The 24,234-nt window shown below is 44.0% G+C and overlaps 1 protein-coding gene across 6 annotated transcripts in view; it reads right to left on the bottom strand.

The window, feature by feature from the left end:
* Window positions 1-24,234, bottom strand: part of SIPA1L2 (signal induced proliferation associated 1 like 2) — a 135,418-nt gene that overhangs the window by 90,183 nt on the left and 21,001 nt on the right. For all 6 annotated transcript variants that reach the window (XR_008199332.1, XM_052639382.1, XM_052639385.1 and 3 more), the window contains exons 3-4: window positions 5,503-5,636; window positions 3,594-3,782 (exon numbers count right to left, since the gene is read on the bottom strand). Coding sequence is in view for 5 of the 6 variants with exons in the window: in XM_052639382.1 (XP_052495342.1) it covers window positions 3,594-3,782; window positions 5,503-5,636 (323 nt within the window). In the remaining variant the exon portion in view is untranslated. The remainder of the gene's footprint in view (window positions 1-3,593; window positions 3,783-5,502; window positions 5,637-24,234) is intronic.

Raw genomic sequence — 24,234 nt, 5'->3', positions numbered from 1 at the left:
GAACAAACGAATCCAAAGATGCCAAAATATTCTAAGTCAGTAAGCTGTCATAACCAACCTGAATTATTTTTTTTACAAAGTCAACCTGGCGGGGAGGTACAAATTAAGACTTTTGCATTAACATAACACACTACTATATATGGTCTTCTCAGGTGGCACAAGCGGTAAAGAATCTGCCTACCAATCCACATAAGACACATGGGTTCAATTTCTGGGTCAGGAAGATCCCCTGGGGGGAGGGCACGGCAACACACTCCAGTATTCTTGCCTGGAGAATCCCATGGACAGAGGAGCCTGGAGGGCCTAAGTCCATAGCATCACCAAGGGCTGGACACAACTGAAGTGACTTCATACACACTATGTAAAAAAGATAAAAAACAAGGACCTACTGTACAGCCAGGGAGCTCTACTCAATATCCCATAATAATCTACAGTAAAAAGAACATACACACATATATAATATATATGTATGACTGAATCACTCTACTGTACATCTGAAACTAATACAACATTCTAACTATACTCCAATTTTTTTAAAAAGTCAATGTATATAATCTTATGAACTCACTTGTTAGAAAAACTAGGAGAGTCTTAAAAAAAAAGGATCTTAGAAGTGGATGAATTTATGTACATAAAGTAACAAAACTTTCAGGTGCTGCTCAGTATTACTTTCTTTATTACTCTCCGTGGCACGGAGTCTTCCTGCTGAACACATCTTATCAAATGTAAAGAATGGAATGAATGACCTGGGACCTACCATACCTCTCACTATTACAGCATCTCTTGTACAGAGCAGATAAACTCAGTGTCAAACCATGAATAGATTCCAAACTCCAAGAAGGCAGAAAACAACAATCTATCCTTTGTAACTAATTTTTTGAGATTAAAACCCCTTAAGAATAGTAACATAAAAATTGGCCCATTCCCTCCCTGGGCAGCTTTTCTATTAGGAAAGTGGGTAAGAACAGCACTAACTGGAAGAAACTCTCAAACACCCCAACTGATGACTGTAACTTTTAAAGACCCTTTAGAAACTAGAAGATGAGATAAGATACCACTAAGATACCTTTAGATATCATTAAGAGTTGTGGGAAGTCAAGACATCATATTGTAGCAGAGTCAAATAAATATAATCTCAAAAAAAAAAAGCACTCGAAACATATAATTGGAACTATAGGATGCACTGGTTTCCTTAAAATAAACACTGCACTCACCTTCACCACAACCTGGCTTGACTCTGTGCAGGCAAGCGGACCCAAGTCTGGCTCGGTGACAAATGCTTCACACCAAGCCCACCTGAACCCTGAGTCCCCAGACCAGCAGCAACACACCTGCTCTGCCCCTCCATGACAACAGGATTTTCTCAGCTGCCTCACGGCCATTACATACCACACAGTTTACTAGCGATAATCATGGTGAACACTTCTGTGCAATTTTAGAAGTCAACTACTTGGGTTTAGTTGTTGGTTTCAATATGTCAGGCCTCAATGTTGAGAAAGGCAGATCTCAGGATTATCCATTCTGAATATCATGGTGTCTGCTTCCTCTGGCTGAGAATGCAGTGTTGATTTGCTAGAATAATTACAACTTCATCTCTTTTAGACTTCCAGCCATCCAAGAGTATCAAACACTCCACCAATACAACACAATGAGTGTTACTGGGTCAGCCAGGAAACACCACATCTTCCCTCCAAAATGTGCCAAAGTATTTTCCTTGGAAACTTCTGGAACAACATCACAATTGTCTTTTTCTTCTGTTTAAACCAGGTGAAAGAAAAGTGAAAAGCGCCAGTCGCTTAGTTATGTCCAACTCTTTGCGATCCCATGGACTGTAGCCCGCCAGGCTCCTCAGTTCATGGGATTCTCTAGGCAAGGACACTGGAGTGGGTTGCCATGTCCTTCTCCAGGGGATCTTCCTGGCCCAGGTCTCTGGCATTCCAGGCAGGTTCTTAACTGTTTAAGCCATGAGGGACTTAAACAGAAATCCACTCATTTAAAACAAATTGCATACAGTTGGGCACCTACCTCTCCGTTTTGCCTACAAATTATCTTACATCTGAAGTTAAAAGACCTCTTTCCATCTTCTGGGCCAGCATCTACATCCTGTCCATCACTGTCTCCCGGATGATGTCAATAATCACATAACTGATTATTGTGTGATTCACACCATGGGCTCCAGGCCACCATGAAGCTCTACTTCACCTGACTGTCCAATTCCCTTCTACCAGAATAATCTTCCTAAGGACAACTACCAGCATGTCATGTCCCACTCGAAAACCTTCAATGCTTCCTCCTGCCTCCCATACCAAGCGCACAAGCCTCAGCCCAGCACTCACTCTTCTACGCTTACTGTCGTCGTTTTAACTCTCAGCTTCCCTGCGTGCGCCCTTTCCTTGAAAAGAAAAGAGTCATAGTTTCTAAAAGAGCTAAGTACTCATATCTCCCTGTTGGAATTCTACTCAAATCTCTTTCCCTAGAACACACTGCACTTCGGCCCCTTCAAACCCACCACGGCCACATTCTGCCTTGCAAGGGCCTTTGTGCTCTGTCATAGCGACCTCCCCGAGAGTAAGGACCAGGTCTTAGCTTCTCGATTCTCCTGATGCATGCTGTTCACTGCCATATGTAATCCTGATGCTTTGCACACAGTAAACAACAATAAATGTTAGTTGAGGGAAAGGTCCAATGTGAGTCCTTTAAACCCGGGGGATGGACTTCCCGGGTGGCCCAGCAGCTAAGACTCCATGCTCTCAACACAGAGGGCCTAGGTTTGACCCCTGGTCAGGGAGCTAGATCCCACATGCCACATCACAGACCCACATTCTGCAGCTAAGACCAGGCATAGCCAAATAAACAAATGAAATAAATAAATTGAAAAACAACAACATCAACTACAAAAACCCTGGGGAAAGGACACCGGCGATCTCTAACAGTCAGGAATCAGATCTGCTCCTGCTGGCTGGGACATACCAGACCTTGATAAAAATAATGCACGTCACAGACTTCCCTGGTGGTCTAGTGATTAAGGATCCACCTACCAAAGGAGAGGACAGAGGTTCAGTCTCTAGTCTGGGCAATAAGATTCCACATGCTGCAGAGCAACTAAGCCTCTAAGCCACAACTCCTGAGCCTGTGCTCCAGAACTTGCGAGCCACAGCTACTGCGCCCACATACGTTAACTACTGAAGCCTTTGCGCCTATAGCCTGTGCTCTGAATGCAACGAGAAGCCACCAAAATGAGAAGTCATCACACACAACCAGAGAGTAGTCCCTGCTGGCCACAACTAGAGAAAACCCGTGTAGCAACAAAGACCAACGCAGTCAAAAATAAATACGTAATTTTAAAAAGAGAACAAGTACACAATCATCTTTTAAAAAAACAATGCAAGTCACAACTCAGCAGGAGATGCATTACTTAATAATAAAGGCATCATAACTAGCAATAGAGGCACATTTGGGAACAACTGGAGAGAAAGCGCTTTAAGGCGTTAAAAATAAATAATCTTAAAAGGGAGATGGATGGGAAAATTCGGAAACATTCAGGACCATGGACACCAACTGTCAGACACTTCAGTCTCATACATGATACACACCCCTTGCTCATCGAGCTTGAGCAGTTGCTCTGAGACCTTGGGTGAGCTGGAGGCTTGCCTCAGGCACTGGATGCTGAGCTCAGGAATGACGTATTCCAGAACTTCTTTGAGCGGGAGCCCACGTGCAGTCCCATGCCTGGCGGTAGAGGGTATGGCATCTTCCAAAATTGCTCCTCTCAGCGTCGTCAGCTATGGGGCAAAATAGCACACACTGCAGTTAACCTCGACTCTTTAAAGCATAATGTTTCAATTGCCTTAAAAAAAAGAGGAAGAAAGAGAAGGCTCTTGAGTACAGGAGACTACAGTTCTCAGTCTGAAGAAGCAGATTCAACCTTCGTCAGTCTTTACACAGAGGTATACAGAAGTCAGGAAGGAGCTGGGTGCGGCTGACATAACCAGATGTGCCCAAGGCATGAGGAGGAGGGGGCACTGCCCCACCAGGGAGACATAAAGACACACCCCCCACAATCAGAGCCAACAGTGCTGCCGAGCCAGGAGCCGCAGGGCTGGGCCAGTCACGGCCACCTCCTCCTCCTTCCCTTCCCTTTCCTTTCTCCCACGGTCCATCATCTTCTTTTCTTCTACTCTTTTCGTTTTTGTTTTTTTTTTTTTTTTTTTGTATTTTTCCTTTTTATTTGTTTTCTTATTTTTTTCTGTCTTCTACTCTTCATGTTCTTCTATTTAACTTCCCACTGCTGACAATTCCTGAGGCTGGGTGGGGCCACTCTGAGACCCCTAGGGGCAAGTGACTCAGGTCCAAGAAGGCTCTTCCTTCCTATCTGGGACATGTCCTCATGGAGTCACCGTTCTGACACAGCAAATCTAATCCCGGGTCTAATGTGCCGAGAAAGGAACCCAGCAGCACTGCCAGCCTAGAGGCCTGGCCCTCACCCCATCCCACCCCACCCTGCACTCTTGCTACAAAGCAGCCGCGGTAATGGAGGTAGCAGTGGTGCTTAGCATCTGCACAGTGCCCAGGGCACGCTGTCCAACAAAACTTTCTGCAGTGATGAGATCGTCCCCCCGCTGCACTGGCTGGCCTGGGAGCCATCATCCCCCAAGTGGCTGTGAAGTGCGTGACCTGTTACAGGTGTGGCAGCGGAGCCATATTTCTTACTCAATCCCCTTCAATTCAAATAGCCACCTGTAGTTAGCGGCTACTGACCTGGATGGCACAGATCCAGCTTAAATTATGCCATCTTCAGAGAGGGCTTTTTTCTCCTACTTATGGCCCAGAACCTGGGCCCAGGCAAGTAGACACCAAGTACTAGGCTTGGGCAAAGTCTTCGAGGGGCTCTCTGAACTCAGATCCGGGAGTCGCCAAAATACACATTCAGGACTGTGTGACCAACACATTCCCATCTAATTACAATGGTCAAGAGGATAAAAACTAAAGTGCAAATCAGATCTGGTTCTTTACATAAATCAACATTCCCATCTACGTGCCTCAGTCATCTGTGTAACAGCCGTATTTTTCACTCAAAGCAACCAGGAGTAACCTGGTTGCTGGTGGGAGGAAGTGTGGGTCCACAGAGCTCCTGGAGCCACAGACAAGCTCAGCCAACACTCAACTCATGGATGGCTTCCTGGTTTTCTGCATTTGATTCTAAAGTTGTTTTTCAATTTTGACCTGAATCATATAGTTCAGATTTGTCCTCTGCCTTATGCTCAAGAACCTTGCATTTTGATGACTTTATCCTTTCTGTCCTGTGAGATGACAGTAAAATCACTGCCACTTAACATCCCTCACAAGTTTGCAAATCTTTCACTCGGAACCAAACAGTGTAAGCCCTTTCAGTCATCTTAACTGGTGTGATCAACATTGACAATAAAAGCAACACACTGTGGGAAACAACCCAAGCAGTGACCAGAGGTCCAGCCCAGGGCAGACGCCACGAGCGCCCAGTACCTCACTTGTCCTGAAAACCACTCGGTAGTTGAACTGGGGCCCTTCCTTCTCCTTGGGGTCTTCCACCTTCTCCCTCCGGACACTGACTGCCACAGGGCCGAGGCTCTCATCGATTCCAAAGTAGTTCTGATGCTCTGTGATGGAGAAAGTGGAGGCATGAGAAGAAGGAAGCAGGGAGAGGACGGGGATTTTGCAACTTGTGTATCTAGTCCAGAAGATGCACCAGGGTCTCTGGTGCAGGATTTCCCACAAATGCGATCAATTTTTTTGTCTCCAACTTAAATGCACTTTTCTTGTTTATTGCAAGAGGACACTTGCTTCACAATATTGCGTTGGTCTCTGCCATACATCAACATGAATCAGCCACAGGTATACATATGTCTGCCCCCTCCTGGACCCCCTTCCATCCCCCGCCCCACCCCACCATGCAGTGCTCTAGAATGGCACAAAGCACTGGGTTGAGTGCCCGCCTGGTAGGTGACTATGAGGCAGCTAGCATAGGGACCTCCAAGGACATTCTTCCTAAGAGATGATCATTAGTCTCTCACTCACAGAACACTTGTGTGCCAGACATGGTCCTGGCCGTGGGGTCACAACCCAGAAAAACTCCCCCGTCATGAAGCATATATTCCAGAACGCTGCCAGTGACGGCAAGCTCAGCTCTGGGAGAAGCCCTTCTGGATGCATAAGTGAGCTCTGCTGAAAAAAGTATAAAAGCTTCACTCCAACCACACTTTTTAAGTGTCTTCTTCTGCAAGGACCCAGACTTAACACAACACTCAGATGTGGTCCAACCCATACAACACGGAGGGTGCAATTACCCCCATGTTTATTCATGCTGCTTCTCTGTCTTAGCAAACCTTCATACCAACAATCCATGCAAAGTGAGCGCTCCATGCAAAGCCCCAGGTGTTATTCATTTACTTCTTAATGAACTGCTGCCCAGTCCATTCTCCAAGGTGCGCACTTACAAAGCTGGTTTTTTTCACCCTGTATGCAAAATCACTTTAATAACCTCCCCCTTTTCTACTTTTATCCCTTTTCAATGTCACCTTAGTGGTTTGGGCCAATCTTTCTGATGTATAGTTTTCAGTTAAAAAGACACATGCTCTATCACATGTTTGTAAGCTTGAAAAAAGCCACAGGTATTCCAAACTCTTTGGGTTATGCTAACATCTTCTGCCGCAGTAATTTCTGAAGGAATAAGGAATGTTATTCATAAAGTAGAAAACAGGTTAAGTTCAACAAAGAAAAACAGTATCACTCAAGGAAAACATTATCCAAAGCCACTAATGAACACTGGCTACATCTTCAAAGGCAGACCATTTACTTTTTACTTGCAACCAAATGAGATAAACACTGACAGACTTTCCTTCTGAACCAGTCAGGACTGGAAGCAGCAAGTCCCCTATTTCAGGGACTAAAAAGGTGAATTACTGCCTCGGTCCTGGGCTTATACAATAGGAAGTGAGTCTCTGTTTTTCATGGATACCTCAACCTTGTAAATTATGTACTGGTAACAGTCTGCTTAACTGTTACAAACATGCACAACTCCAGGGAAACTAAAAACGAATAAATAATTAACTAATAAATTAAAAATACATTGCAAAAAATGAATTATTTACCAACAATGAGTTATTTATCAACAGCCTGATGCATTAAGAACATATTTCAAGAATTACTTGCAAAAATGCTCAGATCAGTTTCTTGGTAGGCATTTGATAAAACCTGTGAACATGAATCAAAAGAAAGTCAGAGGCTTCCCTGGTGGTCCAGGGGTTAAGAATTCACCTGCCAATGCAGGGGACATAGGTTCAATCCCTGGTCCAGGAAGATTCCATATGCTTTCAACTTCTTTTTCAAAAAAAAGTATAGCTAATTTACCATATTATGTTCATTTCAGGCATACAGCATAGTGATTCAGTATTTTCATAGACTTTATTCTATTAACAGTTATATATAAAATAATGGCTATAATTCCCTGTGCTGTACAATATATCCTTGTTGCTTATCTATTTCATCCCAAACAGCCCACATCTCTTCATCCCCTACCCTGACCCTCTACCCTTTCCTCCCCTCACTGGTTACCACTAGCTTGTTTTCTGAATCTGTGAGTCTGTTCTGCTATATATATCCAGTTGTTTTATTTTTTAGATTCTACATACCAATCAATAATTACTTGTCTTTCTCTGACTTATTTCACTAAACATAATATACTTCAAGCACAATCACACTGCCACAGATGGCGGTGTTTCATTCTTTTTTATGGCTGAATAATAAAGAATGTACCCTTTCTTTATCCATTCATCTGCTGATGAACACGTAGGTTGTTTCCACGTCTCGGCTATTGTGAACAGTGTTACTATGACCACTGGGGTGCAGGTATCTTTTTGAACTATAGTTTTCTTCAGGTATATGCCCAGGACTGGGACTGCAGGATCCCATGGCAACTCTATTTTTGGTTTCTTGAGGAACCTCTATACTATTCTCCATACTGGCTGTATCAATCTGCATTCCCACCGACAGTGTAGCAGGGTTCCCTTTTAATCCACACGCTCACCAACATATCCCATTTGTGGACTTTTAGGTGATGGCCATTCTGACTAGTGTGTGGTCATCTATCATTGTTACCTTGACTTCTCTAACAATTAGTGATGTTGAGCATTTTTTCACGTGCTGATTACCCATCTGTATTTCTTCTTTGGGAAAATGTCTGTTCAGGTCTTCTGCCCATTTTCTGACTGGGCTGTTTGTTTTGTGATATTGAGTTGGGTGAGGTATTTATACGTTTTCATTATTAACCCCTTGTTGGTCATCATTTACAGATACTTTCTCACATATGGTAGAATGTTTTTTAGTTTTGTCAACGGGTTCTTTTGCAAAAGCTTTTAAGTTTAACTCAGTTCCACTTGATTATATTTGCTATCATTTCTTTTGCCTCAGGAGACAGGTTCAAAAAAATACTGCTATGACTTATGTCAAAGAGTGTTCAGCCTGTTTTCTTTTCAATGAGCTTTATGGCCTGCAAGATTTAGGTCTTGAATCCATTTTGAATTATTTTTGCAGATGGTGAGGAAACATTCTCATCTCACTCTTTCACATGCAGCTGTCCAGTCTTCCAAGCACCAATTATTGACAAGACTGTCTTTTCTCCACTGTATATTGCCTCCTTTATCATAAACTACATTTGACCATAAATGTGTGGGCTTATTCCTCAGCTCTCTGTTCTGTTCCATTGATCTGTGTCTGTTTTTGTGCCTGTATCATGCTGTTTTGATTACTATCACTTTGTAGTATAATCTGATGTCTGGGAGGTGGTACCTCCAGCTTTGTTCCTTTTTCCTCAAGATTGTTTTGGTAATTTAGGGATTTTTGTGGATCCATAGGAATTTTAAAATTATCTGTTCTAGTTCTACAAAAAACATCATGGGTATCCTGATAAAGACTGCATTGGATCTGTAGACTGCTTCGGATAGTAGGACCATTTTAAAATCCTTCCAATCCAAGAGCACAGGATATCTTTCCATTTCTTTGTATCATCTTCAATTTCCATTTCTTTGTATCATCTTCAATTTCCTTCATCAATATTTTATAGTTTTCAGAGTTAAGTTTACTCCTAAATATTTTATTCTTTCAGATGAAATTTTAGACAGGATTGTTATTTTAACTCTCTCTTTCAGTAGTTCATTATTAATCTATGGAAAAGCAACTGATCTCTGTATATTATCTTGTATTCTGAACCTTTGCTGACTTCACTTATTAGTTCTAATATTTTTAGGTAGATGTGGGGAGGCCATGACTGGGGAGAAGCCTTGGCTATGGGATGCAGCGGTGACCCAATCCCAGAGCCTGGGTAGGGCAGCAGCAGTCACCACTGGCATTTACTCAAGCAGTACTCTTGCCTGGCAAATCCCATGGACAGAGGAGCCTGGTGGGCTGCAGTCCATGGGGTTGTGAAGAGTCGGACACGACTGACCGACTTCACTTTTACTTTTCACTTTCATACATTGGAGAAGGAAATGGCAACCCACTCCAGTGTTCTTGCCTGGAGAATCCCAGGGACGGGGGAGCCTGGTGGGCTGCCATCTATGGGGTCACACAGAGTCGGACACGACTGAAGTGACTTAGCAGCAGCAACAGCAGCATCTTAGAAGCAGCCCAAAGCTCTCTGAAGGCTGCTCCACCACAGCTCACTCCACCAACCTGCTCTGTGGAGTAGACTATCTTCTGATGGCCTGTCCCCACCACACACTGACCTCCAGCGCTGGGGGAGGAGTCATCCTCCAAGTGCAGGACCGTCCTGCTCATCAGTTAACTCTGGCATACCTTGCCTTACGTGGCACCTTCCTCGTTTGTTCCTCTGTGGCTTTATGCCATTTTTGTACTCCTTCACCATCAGTTTTTTAGTGGTGTTTGGGAGGGAGAGAGAGAACATGTATGTACAAATGGCCAAGTTTAACTAGCATCCCTAAATTCATTTATTCTTAAATATCTATAATTCTCTCCAGTATTCTTGCCTGGAGAATTCCATGGGCACGGGAGCCTGGCATGCTACAGCCCATGGGATCACACGGAGTCAGACATGACTGAAGTGACTTAGCATGAGCATCTATAAGTCTAAAGAGCCTGATAATCAGTTTCTGAATCTGAGCTTTCCTACTTATTACCTACTTAATAACCTTGGGTCGTTCTTAACCTCAGCACCAACCCCCCACTCCAAAATATATATAGATAATACATGTATCATCAATAACCTGAGAAAAGCGTTATAGTTGAAGGCAGGAATCCTACTGACAAAAAACTCAGTGAAAAACAAAAAGAGAGCAAACATAAAATGAACAGCATTATGGGCATTTTGATTTTTGAGCCCAACACAGCTTGAGTCAAACTGAAGGAGATTCATACTTTTAGTCTCAAAAAGTTAATCTGTAATCAGAGGTTACATTACATTCAGGATAGTCTTTTAAAGAAAGCAGTGGCATATATAATATTTTACTGAGTAATTTCTATCAGGAATTATTTTTTTTTTAATGTGTATATTACCCTTTCCACCAAAGATGGCAAATTATAGTAAGAAAAACATTTTTTTCCTTTGCGTCTATCTTTCCAAGCCATGCCCCACACTTGTTTTTGACTCTTTTCTCCATCTCTCACAGACACACACTATCTTTTTCTTCCCAAACTTCAAACTTTTTATTTTGTATTGGGATATAGCCGATTAACAACGTTGTGGTTGTTTTAGGTGAACAGCAAAGGGTCTCAGCCATACGTACACATAAATCCATTCTCCCTCAAACCCCCATCCCATCCAGGCTGGCACATAACACTGAGGAGGGTTCCATGTGCTATGCTTATACTGTTGGCTATCCATTTTGAATATAGCAGTGCAGACACACGCTTCTGAATGCAAGGAGAGGTGACTTTTCTGCTGTGTACAACCACCACACCTTTGGACTCACCAGTTCTGAGTCCCCGTAGCTATTTTCTAAGGAATCTCTCCGTGCCTTCAGTTTCACCAAGGAATACAGCAGGTTACCTGGATGTGTTTCTAAGGAAAAACAATTATCTTCTGCTGCACACTGGGGCACTCTGTCTAGCTTTTACATAGGGCATTCCACATATCATGAAGGGAAGCGCAGGAAAGGTGCTCCCTGTGTCTCCAGGAGGGAGCCGAGGTAACCCTCAAATGACACCTGGTCCCTTTCAGGACTGCTCAGCCTGCTCATGTGCATCACAAGAGCCTCGCCCTCTGTGGGACAGGACAATGAGCCCCGCACCCAAGGGGCCCATCTTCATCCCAAGCACCTGATTTCCATAAAACTGCTTCAGATAAAATCCTTCCTTGGCAGAAGAGAAGCTGTGAAAAGACTGTAGGAAAGCTGAATGAAAATCCACATATCATCCAAATAAAAGGCCAGATTAAAAAAAAAATCGATTAACAACATTTCAGCGCAGGAAATGAGATTCAGCACATCGTTGTGGTGCACTTTGTTCAGTAAAGAAAAGAAAACATTCTAATTTGGAAGAGCTGTTTTTTCTTTTTTAAGCGCTATGCAGAACCTCAGTCCAAAGGCTGTTTCCAGGCACTGTCAAATCTTGGACGGCAGACGTCCTGGGTTCATCTCATGCACTGAAGAGGCGAGGCTCCCAACGCTCCAGGCTGCCGAGGCCAGCATGTGAGAGAAGCCCTGCGCCTCTCCCTCACGAGGTTTCTTACCTGGTCACGGTGCCACCAGCAAGTCCACCAGAACCACGGGTGACTAGGTCGGGCCCCATCCCCCTGCACTGGTCAGTACTGCTCATGTGCATCACACAGCAAAGCTTTCCTTTCATGGTTCTGTGCTTTTCCAACAGTCAGCTGATGATTTCACTGTCAGCTCACTGCCTCTCTGGGTTAAACCTATGGCTGCAGGTGACTGCTGTCTAATCTACCTATGATGGATCTTCTGTCATCTTCCCCTCCTAACCACTATTCAATCACCTCCTCTGTTCCAGGAGTTACACAGACATGAATAAGGAATGACAAATTCATAAATGAATGAATGATGAAAACAATAGGGCCTGCTTTCACAGATACTTACATTAAGAATCATTAGAGAACCTCAAGGAACTTCAAACTCCCTGCTAATGTTTCATCGATTAAAGTTATCAAATTTGATGAGGAAAATGATGCTTTTTGGTTATATGAAGGCTCTTTTGACCAAAATTTAACCAAAGCATCAGTGAAGCTTAAAAAATCCAGTGTATTACAGTGAAAATAACAGTATTAAGGATACCTAATATAAATTAACTCATTCATCTCCATACGTATGAGCAGGTATTCCCATTTCACAGAAAGTAATACTGAAGCTGACAGGTCAATGGCATGCTCAAAGTCAGAAGCCCGTGTGACTGGGTCAGGATGCAAGCCTAGGCGGTCTGGCTTTAGAGCTCCTTCACGTCAAGCAACTCAAGTGTGAACAAACTTACGGGTGCCAGCAGGGAGGATGGGGAGCAGGGATGGTTAGGGAGATGGGGATGGACATGCACGCGCTGCTCTGTTTAACACGATAACCAACAAGCGCCTACTGTACAGCACAGGGAACTCTGCTCAGTGTTACGTGGCAGCCTGGATGGGCAGGAGACTGGGGGAGAAAGCATGCATGTATGTGTATGGCTGAGTCCCTTTTTGTCCACCTAAAACTATCACACTGCTGTTAACTGGCATTACTTCAGTACAAAATAAAAAGTGAAAAAAAAAAAAAGACAACTCAAGGGTGATGACATTACTGTGAAGATTTAAATTGTAAAAATCAACTCATACACGGTAAAATGAACACAACTTAAAGATGAGACAGCAAGCCTCTCCTGAATGTAAGGATGCTATCTTAGGAGACACAATTTTAAGAAAGCCTTGAATAAAAAGTGTAACTTGCGAAGTAAGGTAGATACCGATGGGTTCCTTTGATAAGGTATACATTTTAGTATTATCCGCTATGAGAATGGGGAGGAGAAAGAAAACACTACAAGAGCAAGAAAGGGTTTCTGCATAAAAGCTGAGAGGGCCAGTCATTGCTGAGGGGAGGAGCTGTCCAGCTGTCCTTTAATTTTTTAAGTGGGACAAAGAATGAAATTAATTTTGGATCTGAACAAATACAGGGTTCAGTTCAATTCAGTTCAGTCGCTCAGTTGTGTCCCACTCTTTGCGACCCCATGAATTGCAGCACGCCAGGCCTCCCTGTCCATCACCAACTCCCGGAGTTAAACTCATGTCCATCGAGTCGGTGATGCCATCTAGTCACCTCATCCTCTGTTGTCCCCTTCTCCTCCTGCCCCCAATCCCTCCCAGCATCAGAGTCTTTTCCAGTGAGTCAACTCTTTGCATGAGGTGGCCAAAGTATTAGAGTTTCAGCTTTAGCATCATTCCTTCCAAAGAACACCCAGGACTGATCTCCTTGCAGTCCAAGGGACTCTCAAGAGTCTTCTCCAACACAGTTCAAAAGCATCAATTCTTCAGTGCTCAGCTTTCTTCACAGTCCAACTCTCATATCCATACATGACCACAGGAAAAACCATAGCCTTGACTAGATGGACCTTTGTTGGCAAAGTAATGTCTCTGCTTTTGAATATGCTATCTACGTTGGTCATAACTTTTCTTCCAAGGAGTAAGCGTCTTTTAATTTCATGGCTGCAGTCACCATCTGCAGTGATTTTGGAGCCCCAAAAAATACAGGTAGGTGGGTTTTAATAAGTTACTAGGTGGAGAAGGAAATGGCAGTGTTCTCCAGCGTTCTTGCCTGGAGAATCCCAGGGATGGAGGAGCCTGGTGGGCTGCTGTCTATGGGGTCCACAGAGTTGGACACAACTGAAGTGACTTAGCAGCAGCAGCAGGTACTCTGAGACCTAATGTTCCAAAGACCCTAATTTCCAACTTTATTGTACCAGTGTTACCACAAATAAGTTCATGTGACCTAAGCACAGTGCGGCCAAACAATCCAAAACTCTGAGTTTGGAATACAGGTTTACTGCAGTGCCATAAGGAGACGAGAGCCTTGTGCTCAAAAATTCCTCAACTCCCCCAAAGGGGTTTAGAAAAGCACTTTTAAATGCAAGGTGAGGGAGAGGTGCAGTTAGTTGTAAGCTTCTCGGGGCTCAGAATCCTTTGTTCTTACAGCCATCCACATAGGTCAGATCATGATGTTCCTGTAGACTTCCAGTGAGACAAACGCTATTCTCTCTTCTGCAACTTTTTATCTCCATAGGAAAAAGAAAGTATAATACCCTTAAAGATCAGCACCTCCAGAATGGACTCTCCTGTATATTCCAGGCTTTAGGTACCATTCTTAATTTGTAGCAAAAGCAATAGTATACTAAGGTTAAAGTAAAAGAAAAAAATCTAATATGGGGGCAGATTTATTCTTCCTTGTCACACCAGTACCAAAATGCAAGGAAGTTCTCCCAGTTAACTGCCACCATGGTCAAGCTATACAGAAATATTAGAGTATTAATACCTCATCCAAGAGAAATATGAGAGCGTTACTCCTCAGCAGCTGACTGAGGACACGCCTGAGGCCAAAGGATGGACACGATGAACCAGCGTACAGCTCTAAGGTGCTGCAGTGGGCGGGAACTGTGACCTCCCCAGCACAGTATGTATGTTTCTCCAGCCACAGCCCCCCCACCCCATCTGCCACATGGAACCCATATGACCGTAACCCACAGGTTGAATCTCGGCTGTAGCTGGGTGATTCCTCCCTGCTAAGAGCCCCTCTGGACCTCAGTGGGAACTCTGTGGAGGCACTGGCCAGGCACTGAAGTTAAGAACTGAGCTGACTGTGCCCACTAAAGGAGGAATTTGCATCTTAGAATAGTATTATTGTTAGGTGGTACTCAGTTCACCCATATGAATATAATAGTGTTCAATTCCCTATTAATTCTCCTCAGTGACTGTATAAAACCAGAAGAGGGGGGAAAAAAGAAGCCACCAGGCATGAAATTCAAAGCAAATGCAGCCATGCATCGCTCAGGCATGGGGTTCATTTCATATGTAAAATTATCCTCATGCCCACAACTGCCACATTAGTGAAACTCAAGTGACTGTGTTTGGAATGGAGTGGCAGACTTCACCAGATACCTTTCCCTGGGGCCCACTCTCCCATCTGGTTCTCTCTACTTTTTTCCCATCTTTTAACAATTAAAAGACTGCCCTTTAACTGCTGTACCAGAGGTGGGGATAATAGTTCCTTTTCAGAGGAAAGTCTCCTACATTTATTTAAGAACTCTTGGGAGGACAAGAATGCACAGAATGTAACAGGCACTGCTCTAAGCCCTTTCTTTAGATTTTTTTTTTTAATGATCCCATTTTGTAGATGATTCACTGAGGTACAATGAAGTTCAAGAATTTGCCCCAAACTGAGTTTGGATGTAAACCCAAGAGCCTGATTTCAGTCTATGCTCTTTCCATCAAGATAGGCCAACTCGCTGCCTAGAAGGGAGGGGAGTTTGGGGCAGGATGGATACACGTCTATCTATGGCTGAATCCCTTTGCTGTTCACCTGACACTATCACAACACTGCTAATCGGCTAAACCCCGATACAAAATAAAAAGTCTTCTAAAGAAAGATACAGCACAGTCACAGGCCCCAGCTACCAGAGTGGACAGACATCTCTGCCCACTGGAAAAAAGAACCCCACTGCCATAGAACCATCAGCTGATAGCAAGAGGGGCGAGTGAGCAGTCACACATATTCTAGAAGAATCCTTTCTTACTATATGCTCATTCGGCAGACGTACAAAACAAGTATGACTCTTCAGTTAAAACATTAATGACAAAGACTGCCGTCAGAGAAAAGGGTAAATTCACATAGACCAGGGTAAGCGTAGTTTTAAAAATCAGTGAACTTAAAAGATCAGCTGGAGGTATGACAGACCCGCTGGGCAGGGCTGGGCCAGACATAGGAAGGGCCTTCAAAGCTGAAGAGCTGGTATCTTAAGGTGTGAGAGTGAACGTGAAGTCACTCAGTCGTGTCCGACTCTTTGTGACCTCGTGGACTGTAGCCTACCAAGCTCCTCTGTCCATGGGATTCTCTAAGAATACTGGAGTGGGGTGCCATTTCCTTAATCTGACTTCATATTGGTACTGTTTCTTTTACTTTAACCTTTGTACCCTATTGCTTTTGCTACAAGTTAACAATGTTGCCTGCAGCGGGACATACACAGGACAGCCCATGCTCAAGGCTCTGACGTTTGATGATACAACACTTCCCCATTCATTTAGCGATTAGAGAGAATAACATTTATCTTGTTGGAGGGTTACAGGAATGTCACGATCTGACAAACCCGGACGGTGCAAGGACAAAGGATTCCCACCAACAAGTTTACAACAGCCAAACACCCCTCCCTCACCTTTCAGTATTAGAACACCCTGAATTCCAACTCTAGTTAAGATGGATCTTTAGGACTCTAGCCTGTCTTCTCAACCCGCTGGTTTTCTGAATAAAGTCGCTATTCCTTGCTCTACCAACTTGTCTCGACTTGTTAGCCTGTCGTGCAGTAAGCTGTATGACCTTGGACTCCACAACGGACAGCAATGGACTTGGGAAAAGCCAGGAAATACCCTACATTGTTGTATGGATACGGCTTTTGTTGGATACCTGGTCTACTTGGAAACAGCTAAACACTGTTTTCTGGAAAGTTCCAACCTTTTTGGAAAGAATTCCAATCTGCCTACCCCTAAGAACTCTTGTAAAGCTAAGATGGGAAGGGGAAACCGAAGAAGTTCTCTGTCATTCATATTCAGGAGCACACGGTGGAACTATAAACACTAGGACCCCTAAGAACCAGGAAGAGGGGAGAAAATGAGGACAACTAAGAACTCATTCACTACAGAGTCTGCCCTGTAAACCCACCCAGCTCCTCATGAGGGACTTCCACAAGATACATACTTCTTTCATTGTACTTGTCACCAAAAATCATAAGAAAAAAATGAGTAGGGCACAAACGCCTCCTTCAGAGAGTTCAGTGAAGGGGTGGGGGCTACAGCACCAAGGACATCCCAAATAGTCCCTCAGCTCAACCTGAAGATTTCAAGGGGCGGGGGAGATTTAAAGGGGATGTCTTGTGCGTTTCAATTCAGATAGCAGAAATAGGAAATCCTACAGCTTGACAATCCTCCTGCCTCTCAAATTTGAGAAAGATACTCATGGCAAGTATGTACAGGAAGGGCTGTACAAAACTGACAGCTTGTTAGTTTTCACTCTATTTTAAACAGCGGAGTCAGCAGTTTGCAGAATCTTAATGGGAGTTGGATAAAGTAACAACAACCTGTAGGGTTGGTACTCAAGAATCATATTTGTTTTTTCTTTCTTATTTTAAAGATTCTGATTGTAAATATATCATGTGAATTTAAACTTAAAATTTTTTTTAATTGGGTAGACGATTAAAAAATTTTATGATTTACAAAAAGTTGCAAAGATGGGAGAGTTCTCTTATACCACTCACCCAGCTTTCAAGCTGTTAACATCTTCCATACTTTGGTTTATTTGTTCAATTAATGAACCAATAGTGATATGTCATTATCAGCTGAAGCCCATAGTTTGCTCAGATTTTCGTACTGTTTATCTAATGTCCTCTTCCTGCTTGAGGACCCTACTTAGGACGCCACGTGACACTGTCACCCTGTCTCTCCAGGCTCCTCTAAGAGTAACGGTTTCTCAGACTCCCCTTTTTTCATGACCATGGCAGTTGTGAGAAGTACTGGGCAGGGATTTTTCTAGAATGTACCTCAGCTGGGATCTGTCTAATGTTTTTCCCTAAACTGACTGAGGTTATGTGTTTGGAGAGGAAGATCACAGAAACGCCACTCCCATCACATCAAGGGTATAACCGCCCACACGGTTTACTGCTGTTGATGCTGACCTGGATCACCTGCTGGGGCAGTGTTTGCCAGATTTGTCCCCTCTTCCCACACTCTGTCCTTTGCAGGTGAGTGAGCATAGCCCACATTTAAGTGGAGAAGGGGAAGGCTATGACTTAAATTTTTATTATTTTCCAAATTTTATAAAATGTAAGCATTTTTATAATAACTTGCTTTTCAAATAAAGATCTATTATTAAAACGAATATTCATCAATATATTCTACATGAGTAGCTTTATAGATGTAAGACATAAATGTCTATTTCTGTGCTCCTGTCAAGTTCATAGGTCTTTTTTGTTTAAAGTAAAGCAAATACAGTCATTAACTCTTCTGCCCAGGGCATGGCTAGCAAACACCTGGCATCTCCCCATGCACCCACGGGGGATAAATCACTGACCATGACTCTTAGCGTGCTAATGAGCTCTGTACACAATGACAAAAGTGTCCGTGAAGGAAGCATGGGCACCCAAGGCAAGCTCCACAGCACCCAGTGGAGAAGGTTATATTTACATGTGTTTATCTGCAAAAGAAGAGGCCTAGCAGGATAAAGAGGAACCGTTCCCGGGAATTCTCTCTCACGGACTAGAGTAGTTTTCTTTCTTTTTCCTTTGCTTCTCTACCTCTTCTTATTTTCCCACAATGATCATACAACATTTATATGCCATTTAAAAATTATAAACCAAAAAAAGCATATTAAAAAGCGAAGATATCACTTTGCTGACAAAGGTCCGTACAATCAAAGCTATAATTTTTCCGTGTATAGATGTGAGAGTTGGACCACAAAAAAGGCTGAGCACCCAAGAATTGATGCTTTCAAATTGTGGTACTGGAGAAGACTCTTGAGAGTCCCTTGGACTGCAAGAAAATTAAACCAGTCAATCCTAAAGGAAATCAACCCTGAATATTCATTGGAAGGACTGATGCTGAAGCTGAAGCTCCAATACTTTGGCCGCCTGATGCCAAGAGACAACTCACTGTAAAACACCTGATGCTGGAAAGACTGAAGGCAGAGGGAGGAGGAGGCAGCAGAGGGTGAGACGGTGAGATGCTATCACTGATCCAATGGACAGGAATCTGAGCAAACTATGGGAGACAGTGAAGGACAGGAAGCCTGCTGTGCTGCAGTCCATGGGGTCGCAGAGAGTCAGACACAACTTACTGACTGAACAACAACAACAACCTCCCCGACCAAAAAAAAAAAGAATAAATATTGTCAATCATAGTATTTTCCACCACATTCATAGAAACACACGTTCCCAAACCAGATACGTGGCCCTCCCAAGACAATGCTCCCAAAGGCTCAGACACAATTCTGTCATTTTTCACTTCACTCCTGAGTCACCAAAGAAGTGCGGCTTTATCCTTCTATTTGACCTCTGTTCACCCCGAAGTGACTTATTTCACCTTCTGGAGTCATTCTTGGGTGTGTGAGCTGAATTAAGGCTTTGGACAGCTTTAGAACTCATGAGCAACTCTCAGGTGCACAACCACCTAAACAACACAAGACACACAGAGCCCACAGCCTGTGTGCTGAGCGAGTGGCTGCAGCTCCAGCCGCACTGGGGACAGCCAGTTGCTCTCTAGTGGCTCTACATGGCTCAAAGCCCCCAGGGGTCTGCTGTGTTCCAAGGAAAGCTAAAGGGAACTGATTCAAATGTGTTCTTTTTAATGGCTGAGTAATGCTCCATTGTGTACATGTACCACAGCTTTCTTATCCATCCATCTGCTGATGGACATCTAGGTTGCTTCCACGTCCTGGCTATTATAAACAGTGCTGCGATGAACATTGGGGTACACGTGTCTCTTTCAATTCCAGTTTCCTCGGTGCGTATGCCCAGCAGTGGGATTGCTGGGTCATAAGGCAGTTCTATTTCCAGCTTTTTAAGGAATCTCCACACTGTTCTCCATAGTGGCTGTACTAGTTTGCATTCCCACCAACAGTAGGGTTCTCTTTTCTCCACACCCTCTCCAGCATTTATTGCTTGTAGACTTTTGGATTGCAGCCATTCTGACTGGTGTGAAATGGTACCTCATTATGGGAACTCATGTACACCCGCGGCGGATTCATGTTGATGTATGGCAAAACCAATCCAGTATTGTAAAGTAAAATAAAGTAAAAAAAAAATTTAAAAAGCACAGAAAACCAAATAAAATTTTAAGTTGTGAATACTAAATAAAACTTTTGGATGTATAAGGAAAAAAAAAAAAAAAAGAAAGCTAGAAGGAGTTCCCCCATCAAGTCCACAGCAGGAATCTCCCTCCTTCCAGGGGGCCTTAGCTCCCAGAAGGAAACCATAAGTTCACTAGTGATCCATGATGGAAACAGCAGCCTGGCCCAAAGCAACACGGTCATCGCCAGTAGAAGGAAGGGACATTAGGGAGCATTCACCAGGCTGGCTACAATCCCCATGCTCTTTCAAAAAGCTGCTTCACTGAAGGCTACAGACGGATTTGCCCAGACAAGCAATGCTGCCCACAGGGCACCACGGCAGGACACTCCCCTACATAAATCCTTTTGCAAAGCCATTCGGTGACTCTGTGTCACAGGAATACACGTCGGCACAAAACACAGCCATTTCATGTTAACTGCCCAGTAGAGAGTCCACCGCCTTGTTAGAGATGGGGTCTTTAAACCTTTCCCAGAGGCTGGGAGCCATGTCATTCTTTTGAAAATGAAGTTTCACAGAGAACAATGAAGAATCATGAAGGAAATAAAAGGCATTTTGGAAAGTGTCAAAAGATTCTGTGACAGCCCTCTTCCAAAGAGAACAACTGAGCGAAGGGAAAAGAGAAAGGGGAAAGAAAAAAGCTACTTGCAAAAACACCCTCCGTATCTGGGCCAGTCTGCCCAGGGCCCCTGCTCCTGAACAATGCTGTTCCTCCAACGTGTGACATGTTGGGGGTTATTCCAATGGTTGAAGCTGGTATGAATCCGGCTTGATGCAAAAATGAGGGGAAATCATTAATTCAATCATTGCACTTTATCTGGCAGACACATGCTTTTAAGCATGTGGTCCTTGGAAAAAGCCTGGCTCCATTCCCACACAGAGGAAGCCTTAGCCACCTGGCCACCAGAAACCCAGGCTGCTGCCTCTGTCTTTAGTCCTTAATGGCTGGACAGAGAGACCAGCCAGAGCATCAGCAGCTACTATTGGAGCTGACCGCATTCTGAAGTCGCATGGGCCCACAGGAAAGAGCTAAATATAGGTGGAAGCAAGCACCGTCCATGGCGACATGAGCGCACTGAGCAGCAGGGCTGGGCAGGGTGCTTCTGTCTCCTGCTCCCTCCCGGCCGCAGGTCCCATTAGCTGCAAACAGCCAGGGCGCCCAGTACGGACCGCAGCGCACGAGAGGAAGGGCCTCGGAGGTGGCTGCCCGGCCCCCTCATCGTGCAGGCTTTGCTGAGCAGGCTAGGATTTAGCTGTCTGGCTCATTCGCAGACCCAGGGGGAGCCCAGCAACCCCGAGCTTTCAAACCACACGTCTACGCTGACCTACAACTCACCCACAGGTCTTCTGTGCTCAGATTTTTTTCTTCTTTATGTTTTATCTCACACTCAAATCCACCAAGTTTAATGGTGTCATTCCTAAAGTCCAAAAAAATCCTCAGGAGCAAGTCAGAAAAAGTGGAGAAAATAAGCCACTCACAGACAGCTCTTTCTAATCATCAGGAAGTCACAGTAAGAGTTCAAGAGAAAAACTACAAAAAGCAGCTAGAGGATCAAGAGAATCTGGCAAACGTAAATCATCTCTTGGAATAGACCCTAGGGACATTAAATGGATCAGAGGGCGGCCACCTTGGGTGCAGAAAACCTTGGTTTTTTATTCTGTATACACTCTGTAGACTTACTACACTAAGATATGCAAAGGAATGCAAATGAGATGCCAGCAGTAAGTATCTGTATAAATATGCATCATACATGAACACATGTATATCCTTTTTTCACATCCTGATGTTTTAAAGGGTGAATCACAAAAACTACTTACTAAACTCAATTTGCCAGCATGACTCACTGCTTAAGGATTTCAGGGTGTAATAACTCTAAGAGATTATTTTATCACTAGCATTGACAGCTTCATCAATTAAAAAAAATGATCTTAAGCAGGAAGTCTATTTCTCCATGGTTCAGTTCAGTTCAGTCGCTCAGTCGTGTCTTTGCACCCCATGAATTGCAGCACGCCAGGCGTCCCTGTTCATCACCAACTCCCGGAGTTCACTCAGACTCATGTCAATCAGTTATGCCGTCCAGCCATCTCATCCTCTGTCGTCCCCTTCTCCTCCTGCCCCCAATCCCTCCCAGCATCAGAGTCTTTTCCAATGAGTCAACTCTTCGCATGAGGTGGCCAAAGTACTGGAGTTTCAGCTTTAGCATCATTCCTTCCAAAGAACACCCTGGGCTGATCTCCTTTAGAATGGACTGGTTGGATCTCCTTGCAGTCCAAGGGACTCTCAAGAGTCTTCTCCAACACCACAGTTCAAAAGCATCAATTCTTCAGCGCTCAGCTTTCTTCACAGTCCAACTCTCACATCCATACATGACCACTGGAAAAACCATAGCCTTGACTAGATGGACCTTTGTTGGCAAAGTAATGTCTCTGCTTTTGAATATGCTATCTTGGTTGGCCATAACTTTCCTTCCCAGGAGTAAGCGTCTTTTAATTTCATGGCTGCAGTCACCATCTGCAGTGATTTTAGAGCCCAACAAAATAAAGTCTGACACTGTTTCCACTGTTTCCCCATCTATCTCCCATGAAGTGATGGGACCGGATGCCATGATCTTAGTTTTCTGAATGTTGAGCTTTAAGCCAACTTCTTCACTCTCCTCTTTCACTGCTTTTTAGTTCCTGTTCACTTTCTGCCATAAGGGTGGTGTCATCTGCATATCTGAGGTTATTGATATTTCTCCCAGCAATCTTGATTCCAGCTTGTACTTCTTCCAGCCCAGTGTTTCTCATGATGTACTCTGCATATAAGTTAAATAAGCAGGGTGACAATATACACCCTTGGCGTACTCCTTTTCCTATTTGGAACCAGTCTGTTATTCCTTTCCCAAAACAACCACACTTCTACCTCAAGAGCATCCATGAGCAGAGTTTTATAACGCACTGCCCCTGAGGGCCATGACTTATTTCTGGCATAGACTAAAGAGAAGGTCCTGGGTTCTGTGAGTTCACTGGCTCTAAGGCAACAGCTCACACTGGTGATACTGAGGGACCAGGGCTGAGATGGGAGTGCAGGGGACATAGCCGGGGAGCCAACATGTTGAGAAAATTATTTCAGTCACACCATGTCGTCAGTACAACAACAACTAAAAGTATATGACCAGTCACCATTCCAGTGTCTGCTTACTTAGCTATGGGTGCTTATCAACATTACATTCACCTCATTAATTTATATGACTTCATAATATTGTGATTATGGATGATTGGTTAAATTTAGATTGATGCAAAAGTGGGGGAAACTTATTCATTTAATAACTCATTTATTCATTTAATAAATGTAAGCGTGTAGTCCCTAAGAAGGCTCCAGGGACTGTGTGGATGAAGTGACCTTCTGAGGTCAGTTAAATCATCTCATGGAACAGATCCTCAGGACATTAAATGGATGAGACGGTGGCCACCCTGGGTGCAGAAAACATCGGCTCTTTACTCTGTATACATCGTGCAGACTTGCTACACTAAGATGTGATAAGGAATGCAAATGAGATGCAGGCCGTAAGTATTTACTGACCTAACCCCAAAACAGCTGGAGTCAGACTGCAGAGAAGCATTCTGAAGATAGAAACCAATACTAAACAAATTCAGAGTGCAGTCAGCTCAAACTTATCCATGCCAGTGGCAGAATGGTGTACTCACGAAGGAACAGGAGGAGAGCCTCCCCCAGCTGGCTGGGCCACCTCCACCAACTCAGCGCTCTAAGGGGAATGTCAGGGTGGAGGGGCTGGCAGGGGAACCTCGTTCAGAAAAAAGAAGCCCGAAAGAGTGTGTCGGGAAGGAAGGGGAAAGGAAGGCAGTCACACCCACTAAGAAGGTGGGGTGAGAGTCCCTGGGTGCTTCATTCCACATGTCTTACTTGTGTGCGTGTAAAACACGTTTCTCTATAGGTCTCTGACACACAGTGGATTCTCATGTCTCTGGAATAATTGAGGGCACACTGAAAGGCTGAAGACCGAATCACATAATTTCTTGTACTTCTTTTTTTTTTTTTTGGCCGTGCCACACATCCTAAAATATCACGTGGTATTTTAATGCCCCGACCAGGGATTGAACCCATGCCCCTAGCATTGGAAACATGGAGCGCTAACTGCTGGACCACCAGGGAAGGCCTCAACTACATGA

This window comes from Budorcas taxicolor, chromosome 5 (assembly GCF_023091745.1).
Source record: "Budorcas taxicolor isolate Tak-1 chromosome 5, Takin1.1, whole genome shotgun sequence".
In the NCBI taxonomy this organism is placed as follows: Eukaryota; Metazoa; Chordata; class Mammalia; order Artiodactyla; family Bovidae; genus Budorcas; species Budorcas taxicolor.
This window is presented reverse-complemented; position numbering and strand designations above follow the sequence as displayed.